General features: G+C 34.6%; 1 protein-coding gene across 1 annotated transcript; it reads right to left on the bottom strand.

Moving 5' to 3' along the window:
• Nucleotides 1-767: 767 nt before the first annotated feature.
• Nucleotides 768-8,270, bottom strand: LOC107600983 (transmembrane protein 116-like). Its single transcript, XM_016292988.1, has 12 exons — nt 8,190-8,270; nt 7,959-8,002; nt 7,051-7,114; nt 6,110-6,247; nt 4,878-4,985; nt 3,474-3,529; nt 3,209-3,337; nt 3,077-3,122; nt 2,921-2,992; nt 2,516-2,654; nt 2,327-2,397; nt 768-920 (listed from the first exon to the last, which is right to left on the bottom strand). The coding sequence occupies exons 1-12, from the start codon at nt 8,226-8,228 to the stop codon at nt 768-770; spliced, it is 1,059 nt and encodes a 352-aa protein (XP_016148474.1). The 5' UTR covers nt 8,229-8,270.
• Nucleotides 8,271-10,695: the final 2,425 nt, after the last annotated feature.

Genomic DNA, 10,695 nt, shown 5'->3' with positions numbered 1-10,695 from the left:
AATGCATTTTCCTTGTCAGTTAGATTGACTGATGGCATTTTTATGAAGCAATCATTCACCTTTAATTATATAACATTATTAATTATGTAATATACCACATGATCCATTTTTTTTCACGTGTCACAATATTATGGCCAATTTATACAGCAATAAACACAATAAATATAGGATAATCTTACCTCAAACTAAAGTATATCTTGGTCAATTACACTAATTATTCTTTCCATTTTGGATAATCTGATTGTGTGCAACCTGAAACCAAAGGAACGTGCATGTTGTCGACTCATGTGACATGATCATTCTGTTTAGCACATTTTTGACTGTTCTGTATTGAAAAACTTTATGAGATTTTACTACCGCGGCCCTGTGGCATACTTTGCTTTGTCATTGTTAGGTAATAGAGAAACTAGCAAAATCGTTCAGTCAAGAACTAGAAGTACTGGCTCATGGCTATACATAGACATTTATTGAACAAAACTGAAGTTGAACATCTGATATATATCAAATATACAGTTTCCATATAATATCACTCTTGTAAGTAAGGTGAAAATAATCAACTAATAATTTGTCTTTTTGAGACTCCACTATTGGATTATACATTTCAAGTAAACTACTGTTCTGCAGACAGCAAAATATATAGCATTTCCTATCATTGGTTATCACACATATATATAAAAATAAATAGAAATCATTTAAGTAAACATTTTTGTAAAAGAAAACTCGTATTTTATACACACATAACATGTACATGATTTCATACTGGGATTTCATGATGGCTCATTTAATGATTGGTCAAAGAAGGCTCTGTTAGAGTAGGCCATGAGAGGCAGACGTTCCCCAAGCACGGCGTCTCTGAAATTGCGTCGTCTCCATGCGTACACAATACTGTTCAGAAAACCCTGGAGTGACACTGACAGCGCCTGTACAACAGCACATGGAAGAAAATATTCCACATATTAAAACATCTATAAAATAGCATCTATTTCTATGAATCTCAAACAATATTATAGAAACAGTTCAGTAAACAAGACGTTTACATTGAGTAACTTAGGCCTACTGTATATTTTAGACACAATATTGCTATTTAATTGGTCTGTTTCTTGTTGTGTCATGAATGAATCAGAGTTTGTAAGCAATGCGGTTAAGTTAATGAATCAATGAGTCGCTCATACAGTCAGTTACTTTTTTCATTCCAGAATGAATCAACGTTTTTGGACAAATCAGTTAAGTGAATGATTCAATGAGTCACTCATACAGTCAGTCTCTTGTTTCATTCCTGAACGAATCCATGTTTTTTTTTAAACAAATAGCTCAATTTTGAGCAAAAAGGTGAGAATATTTGATACATTTTTATCAAAAACTACATCTGGATAATATTCAGTACGATTATCAAAGCATAAATCCAGTAAATCGCTTCCATCAATTTATATGCTGTCTATTGCTGATGATCGCATTATTTTTTATATGCATCTGTTTACATAAGAGATCGCTCATTTCTCCGTCCTGTTCACGTGTGTTTTTGTTCGGGAGGTTTTGTACTCGTTCAGAAGAAGCGTAATAGCGCCCCCGAGTGTATAACAGTGAAAACACAGAAAGCCGTAAAAACTCGTCTTTGGCGTGGAAGCGTTTTCTTGTAAAGGACAAGATAACTCGCCAATGGTGGGGAAAGAGTTAATATTTTTACATTATCTTTACGTAGAAAACAGTAAGAGTTATTAGTACGTGGTTACGAATTCAGCATGACACTTTTGTTCCTGAAAGAAATGGCTGTTTTTTTGAATGAATCGGTTGAGTGAACAATTCAATCACTTATTCATAAAGAAAGTCACTTGTTTCGATCCTTTACTAATCAGCGTTTTTGAACAAATCGATTGAGTGAACAAGTCAATGACTTACTTATACAAAAAGTCACTCATTTAGATCCTGAATGAATCAGTGTTTTTGAACGAATTGGTTGAGTGGACGATTCAATGACTCATTGATAAAGACAGCCACTTGTCTCCGCCTACTGATGTAATGATGTACTATAATTGTAATTGTTTTAAGTGATCTTAGTTTGTTTTTGTTGAGTTAATTTGTGATTAAACTGATTGTATTGCTGCCCATTTTGGCCCGTGACAAATCTCCTGTGAAAGAGATTTTTAATCTCAGAGCGTCTATCCTGGTTAAATAAAGGTTAAATAAATAAAAATAAACTATGCTGAAAGAGTCAATTGAAAATCCCCAGTACTAATGCAAAGATGCATTACTAATGCATAATCTTTCATAAATAGTGTATGTTTTATTACTTAACATAATATGTTCTGCTTTAGACAACATGCTTTACCTGAGTGACATAGAGAGGGAAGAGATGTTTTATCTTAAGTTGTGTGAAAGACAGACATATGAGAAGCAGCGCTGAAAAAAGAAAACATAATTTAGTTTAATAAAAATAATTACAACCTTTCAGTTAAACACATATAGACATACTGTATACAGGGAGCATTTGAGAACACGTGTGTGTTATTGTACTGACCTGGTGCCCAGCAGAATATGACAACAAGGATCATGTATCGAGCTGAGGACCAAATCCCACCTGGATGTCTCTGTGTCATTGTGATCATGCTTGTGTTCTCATAATGCCTATAAGAGCTCTCTAACTTACAGTAGACCACCTACAGGATGACAGATGCATATTACAGGAGATTATTTACATAAAACACCTACAGTGCCCAAACGTATTTGGACACTTAAACATTTCTGAAAGTCATTCCATTAAATAATAGAATATCAAACCGTGTGGCATTTATTTTAAAGACACTTTTCAAGTAAAACATGACATGCGGCCACTATGGATTTTTATGGTGAGTCACATTAACGAAATATTTGTCAAATGATGTGATTTGTGATCAGTATTATTCATAAACGTGTGTGTACTCACTGTGCAGATGATGATGACGATCAACACACTGCTCAATGTGAAAATTTGAATGAACTCAGCATGACCTGGATCCTGTTGGACAAAAGACAGCGTGATGGGAACAGATTCAGAGGTGATTTAGCTGAACTTGTTTGATGGTGTCTGTAAATTTCTTACCACTGTTATGCAGGAATCATTTGTGGGATGCAGGAAGAGAATGCAGCTGCAAGAGGAATCAGACATGAATTAAGTAAAATGACAGACATGTACGTACAGATGCTCACATGCTGTACACACACTCATTCTCACCTGTTGCAGAACCTGGCAGTGGGTCCGCTGCTGACGGTTGTCAGTGTTGGTATCTCTGCTGGCGTAATAGTAGCTTCCATATAACTGACGGTACGAATATAGATGAAGTATCCAATTATTGGTACAAGCCTAAAGCAATGATATGTACACATACAGATCATTACATTAACACTGCAATGAAATTTAAAGCATTACTTTATCATATTTACAGTTTTACATAAATCATATTTAAATGCATTTATGAAAGCTAACTGGAACTACTCACCATGCAATAACATATGTCAGACAAAACCTCCTCCTTCTGCGTGATAACTGTGTTAACTGAATGAATGCATAAAAAATTAGTTCAATGGAATGTATGTGTGTGTGTGTATATATATATATATATATATATATATATGAAGAGTTCAGATGCAAAAGCCTCTAAGTGCCATATTAAATTTTCATCTAAAATGACCATTTTTATAAAGCTCTTATATTTATGTTCAGTTCTTTCACTTTAATGGCATAGAAAAGGACCTATACATTGCCATTAATGTAAAATTACCTGATAAAAATGCTAATTGTAGAAGAAAATTTCAGACGAAAATTAGAGGCTTTTGCATCTGAACTCTTCACACACACACACATATATATATATATATATATATATATGTATGTGTGTGTGTGTGTGTGTGTGTATAAAATGAATCAATAACAATCATTTTAATTAATAGACAACAATCATAAAACAAATGTCTAAAGCATTTACTGTAAAAAAATTTTGTTAGGTAACTTTAAAAATCTGGTATCATCTCAATCAGTGTTCTTTAGTCAATCATTTTTAGGTTTTTGTGTTTATATTTTGAATTAAAGTAATATTTTCTATTTTCGCTTTCATTTTAGTTTTATTCTTTTTTATATATATATTCTTTTGTATATGTCTTTATTTAATATTTTATATGGTTTTAATTTTGTATTTATAATTTTTTACTTTATTTAGTTCGTTATTTTAGAACTTCAAATAAAACTAAACAAAAATGACAAATGTTGCCTTGGAAACTTGCTTTTTAAATATTTATTTTACTTCAGTTAATGTAAATTTATTTCAAGCAACAACATTTTTTATTGCTTTAGTTTTAGTTAACAATAATTACGCTGATCTAAATGAACAGGTTTTGAGTATTATTATAAATATTTAATAAGACTGAACTACATTAGGTTACAACAACAAAAATTATTTTAGTGAGCTCAAGGATTAGATCAGTTAGAAACAACTCCCTAGGGCAGGGTTCCTCAAATCTTGCCCTGGAGGGCCAATACGCTACAGAGTTTAGCTCCAACCCTGATCAAACTCACCTACCTGTGATTTTCTAATGATCCTGAAGACATTGATTAGCATGCTCAGGTGTGTTTGATTAGGGTTACAGCTAAACTCTGCAGGAAAGTGGATCTCGTGGGCCAGATTTGAGGATCCCTGCCCTAGGGTATTTCTGAGAAATGTACTGCACAGGGATATTTGTATGTGACATAAAGAAAATGTGGGAGGAATGTGGTGCAGCCTGACTGGTTTCAAACTGCTGCGTCAGCAAACATTCATACCTGTGGTCATGTTAGGTAATAGTGACATTGATTTGATTTATAAAACAGTGACGGAGAGTGAATGTTTATGAGCAGAAACCCTGCTCACCTGGGTTTCAAAAGCTTCCTGCACTGGTTTTTCCCTCCATCCTTGAAACGCATGTGCTGACTCACAGGCATAAATGATGACAAGCAGAAACGAGACGCAGTAGAAGGCCTGAGGAGAGACAGAGAGTTCATCACAGCTGCTGCACAGATCCACAGTGAAGTGTTTGGACACACATGACTGATTTTGCTTGATTTAAACAAAAAATGTTTGATATTTCATTTCAAAGGCTTATGCTGCATTGCTTCAAATTAGTTTTGACATATGAAATGTGCATGTATTTCTGTAGAATATATATATATATATATTTTCAAATAAATGCTGTTGAACTTTATATTCATCAAAGAATCCTGAACAAATGTATCATGGTTTTGACAAAAAAAATTATGAAGAAGCACCGTTTTTTCAACACTGATAATAATAAGAAATGTTTCTTGAGCAGCAAATCAGCATATTAGAATGATTTCTGAAGGATCATGTGTTACTGAAGACTGGAGTAATGATGCTGAAAATTCAGCTTTACATCACAGGAATAAATTACATTTACAAAATAGAAAACATTTATTTTAAATTGCAATAATATTTCACAATATTACTGTTTTACTGTATTTTTAATCAAATAAATGCTGCCTTGGTGCGTATAAGAGACTTAAAAAAATATTCCAAACTTTTGACTATAGTAGTGTATATAAAAATGTCACTTTTTACTGTATTTGAAATGGTTTTAATAAACAGTTTCTTTACTGTGGTGACCTCCCAGTATGGGTATCCTCCTGTAAATAATAAACTCATGTTTTTACTGTACCACTGTGTCAGCTCAGTGTCATGATGAGGTGTTTACAGGGCAGTGCATGACTGCATACATGAGGCTCATTCTATTGTTTTATGGCAACACACAATAATGCAGAAAATCTGCAAAGCACTGAATAAACATCTAGTGTGTAACTCTACACCAACATCTCACTGTTACAGAGATGTTCATTTCTTAGCCGCTCAAGGAAGTCGTTACATAACAAGGCCATTATTCAACAAATTCACTGTACAGGGCTTAGTGTTGTACACAGTAGAGATATTTATTTTTCTGCACTGAATGTGCGCATGTAGTGTTAGTATCCCCAGCAGCGGTTGAAGATGTTAACAATTACTTTCAGACTTTTATTGCAGGTTATCCTAAATCGTGTTGATTAGATAACAGCTATAAATGATTCCATGTTTCTGTGTCAGCAGTTTCTCACCAAAGACAAAGGCAATCCAAGGTTGCACATCTTTTCACTGAACGGCCAAATTTCATTGGGTAAATTAATTATGGCGGTGATCATCAACACAAGTGATGCCAGGAAATCTGCCAGCGCCAGCTGAAGAAGAGGCTTTGCCTGTAACACAAGAACAATGATAGAGAAACATTAAAACATGAAGAACATGCTGCAAATTTGCAAGTGAAGAGGCCCGGTTTAACTGTCGAAGAAATATTTTTACAAATGTTTTGGTGAACTTTGCAAAGGAGTTATCTACTGCGTGTGATGCTGTATGCAGTGATGTAATCAGAGGACTTGGTTTTCATTCTCAGCCTGTGTCTGAGTGCTCTGGCACACTGTTAGCCAATGTTGACCATCACTGTTGACTTTTGCAGCAATAGTGGGGAATGTAGATCTATCAAATTCTGCCTCATTTCAGTCGATTTGTCCACTCAAAAATTCAGATTATCTGCTGGAAATATTTAAGTAGGCATTTTATGTGTCTATTTAGTGGCTGCATTGTAATAAAAAAAAGCCCGGAAAATGTACTGGTAATTGTCAGCCAGGACATGATCCAGTAATTGTATGGACATTTCTATTAACCCTTAAACACAATGCAATGAAGTGCAAAATTCAAAATACAGGCAAAGCACCTGTATAAAATAGCATATTAATACCACACGTTGCGCCCTGTTTTTTTACAGCATGGTGGCTTAATCAGATTTGGTCCTCAAGTTAAAATTTCACCATTGCATACAGATCAGGGTTATTTTAGTTAACCAAAACTGAAACCATTAAAAAATTCCCTTTCCTTAAAATACAATAAACATTAACTAAAATAAATGTAAAAAGTTTTATTTCAGCTAGTAACTTGTGAAACAGATACACCGATGCCAAGCACAACAGCAACAGGACGTTTCTTTCTCTTCTGTGGGACTCACCTGTTCATTGAGATGCCTTCTCTTTATGATGGAAACCACCACGACAGAGCAACTACCTATCAGACTGCAACAGAAAGAAAAAGTGGTTACAATAATAAACCTAGATTCCAAGCAGCTAAGACTGAGTGCAGCAAATGTAATGAAGTCAAACACAACAAGCACACATGTGATACAAGTTAAGAATTCTACTTTTAAGATTTGAAAAGCCACAACATGACACACATGACACACGGCATTGCCATAAACAACATAAAATGCCACTTAAAACACTCTAATTTGAAATATAGTAACACAAATAAAGTAACATCTAAACATATAAATGTTAATGTGATGGTTTGGGCAGGGATTTCTGGCAATGTCTTTTCCTGTTAAACAATATTTAACATAATGTAAAATGTTTACAGTAAATACAAATTGCATACATACTGACTCATTGATTCAGTAAATTCTAAAAGCAATTCATATTTTTACTTCAAAAACATGTCAGTGTTTTATAATAAAATGTCAAAATTAAATTATAATATCATTTTTTTTATCTGTAAACGATAAGATTAATTACCCATTAATTATCCCATCAAATGGTAATATTGTAATATTTTTACATTTCAAATTACTAACATTTTTACAGCTCACTTTTATGGGCCCTGCAGGGGACTGTGCTTAAATAATGGGACAGATTGGGTTGCCCCATGTGTCTTCCTATTATGTCACATGTAAATTCCCCAAATCCTTACTTCACTTTTCAGAAGTCACACTGCGAGTTACTGCCTCTCAAATCAAATGCATAACTTCAGCTGCAAGTAATGGTTTCTCTTTGCGTGTTCTATTAAAGCAACAGATCGCAAGCGCTTATCCTAAACCAATGCTGGAATCACATGTCAGTCGAATAAACGTTAAGCATTTCTCACCTTAAACTCAAAGTCGAGACGTAGATCCAAGACAACACAGTAATCTGTGTAAGCAATCAAGACGAAAATAAAGAACATTAATATGTTTAATATAGATAATAATCAAAATTACGCCATTTGGCAGTCATCAAATATCTGCAGTGCAGCGGCAAATAATGACACTGTTTTCCCACATTAAATTGTACTCGCCTCGACTTCAGGTAAATTATAAATTGTGAAGTGATTAATTACCTTTTCTTCATCATCTGATAATGCACCGCTTGAATTCATGATGAAGAGATGTATGCCGTGAGCTACATGCCAGCTCGTTGTTGTTTGTGTGTCCTGTCATGTACAGCAGCTGTCTGTCTGACTGACTCCCGCCGTCTCACCTGGACGTTGAACCTCTGATCACGTGACGCGCTCACCTGTACACCGGCGCAGCTGCGCTCCTCGCATTGCTTTCATAACCATGCATTTGCGGCTAAAACTACATGTGTTTTACGTTACAGAGCTTGTTCCACAGGTAGGTGTTGTGTGGTGTGTGTCACCATGGAGATACAACATGAAAGTCAACCTCCTTAGTAACGCTTTATAATAAAAAATGATCAGATCAGGCTAACAAATTATATAATTCTTAAATAAACATTTAAACCTTTAAATGCTTTAAATGTCAAGAAACGACTAAAAACACATCTGTTCCACCTTTATTTGACCCTCTAACTCTAGCACTTTCTATTCTATTTAATTCTACTTTATCTATATTTATCTTCTTTGTGTGTGTGTGTGTGTGTATGTGTGTGTGTGTGTGTATGTGTGTGTGTGTGTGTGTATGTGTGTGTGTGTATAATATATGTATGTATGTGTATGTGTGTGTATATATATGTGTATATGTGTGTATATATATGTGTATATATGTGTGTATGTATAAGTGTATATGTGTATGTATATATATATACAGGTGCATCTCAATAAATTATAATGTCATGGAAAAGTTCATTTATTTCAGTATTTACTGGTTTGTGAAACTCGTGTATTAAATAAATTCAATGCACACAGACTGAAGTAGTTTAAGTCTTTGGTTCTTTTAATTGTGATGATTTTGGCTCACATTTAACAAAAACCCACCAATTCACTATCTCAACAAATATAAATGAACTTTTCCATGACATTCTAATTTATTGAGATGCACCTATATATATATATATATATATATGTGTTTGTTTGTATATATATATATATGTGTGTGTGTGTATATATATATACACAGTATATATATGTGTGTATGTATACAGTATATATGTATGTGTATATTGTAAGTCGCTTTGGATAAAAGCGTCTGCTAAATGACTAAATAAATGCTATCTGTTTATCTATCTATCGATGTCAAATTTACTGCACGCACCACGGCCATTACAGTTTTTCTCAATTGCTTTGGCACATTTTTCGAAACGGTCTTAACATTCTCTAAACTGTGAGTGCAAATGTCACAACTGTTTGCTGGAACTTCAGAACTTTATTGCATGTCTGCAAAACGTAGTTACTCACCCAAAACATTTCATTCATGCTTCAAAACCTAGTTATCGTGTCAGTAATTTGGCCAAGGCCACCAAAATATAAAGTATTTTTGTCATCGTGTGAGCCACACTGGTCAAAATGTTTAGTTGTTTTTTCACCATGACAGTCAACCATGGAAATTAAGGTTTTGTAAAAAAAAAAAAAAAACTGATATTTGAGAAGAGTCAATAGTACATAGAAAAAGAAAAAAAAGTATATGAACATTTGTATTTATACAATACATTTATTTTTGTACGAATGTATTACATGTCAAGTGAAATCTTGCTTGTCCAATTACTGTACAGTTCATATTTCTTATGTTACCACAAATACACCAAATAACATCCATGAAAAAATTCTTGGTGGACATCCTGTCGCTCTTGTTGGTCAGGCCAAAGATTTTCATCAACATCACATCTGATGTTTTCCATTGCCATGCACCGGGGAAAAAAAAATCTCCTTGAATGCCGCACCCATCCTCTGCAATGATCAGCTGTGATGTCCTCACATGCAGCATTCATGGCATCCAACAGAGACATCTGATCTTGTGGTCTATGATCATATACTTTCCACCTCCATGCTGAAAAAAACTCTTCTATTGGATTTAGGAATGGAGAGTATGGTGGAAGGAACTCCACTGTTATCCTTTCATGTGCAGCAAACCAGTCCCTAACAATGTTGGTTAGGTGGAAGCTGACATTATCCCAGACAACAACATAATTAGGCAAATGTGGTCTAACTAAACCTTTTTCTTGTTCTGGAATCAGGTCTCTGTAAAGTGTGTTTAGGAAGGCCAGGAGAAGTTGGGTATTATAGGGCCCAATGTGTGGACTATGTGTGCTCACATCATTCTCTGAAATGGCAGCACACATTGTAATATTGGCCCCACATTGGCCTGGTGTGTCAGTTGTGGCTCGGTGTCCAATGAGATTGCGACCACGTCTCCAGCCTTTGGACAGATTGAACCCGGCCTCGTCCACAAAAACAAGAATGTGGGTTGTTTCATGTCCTTCTAACTCCATGATTCTCTACTCCACCATGTTGCAAATTTCTTGTTCTTGCTGATGGTTAAATACTGCTGCTCTGCCACCAGTGTGAGGTTGTTGTGCGGTTCTATAGAATGTACAAATATACTTGCATTTACCTTTACAATATTGTTGTTTATAAAAATGCTTTACATACTGTAAAACAAAAAAAAAAG

The sequence above is a fragment of the Sinocyclocheilus grahami genome, unplaced genomic scaffold (genome assembly GCF_001515645.1).
Source record: "Sinocyclocheilus grahami isolate Dianchi unplaced genomic scaffold, SAMN03320097.WGS_v1.1 scaffold14.1, whole genome shotgun sequence".
Classification (NCBI taxonomy): Eukaryota; Metazoa; Chordata; class Actinopteri; order Cypriniformes; family Cyprinidae; genus Sinocyclocheilus; species Sinocyclocheilus grahami.
The sequence above is the reverse complement of the archived record's forward strand: the minus strand, read 5'-3'. Positions and strand labels throughout refer to the sequence as shown.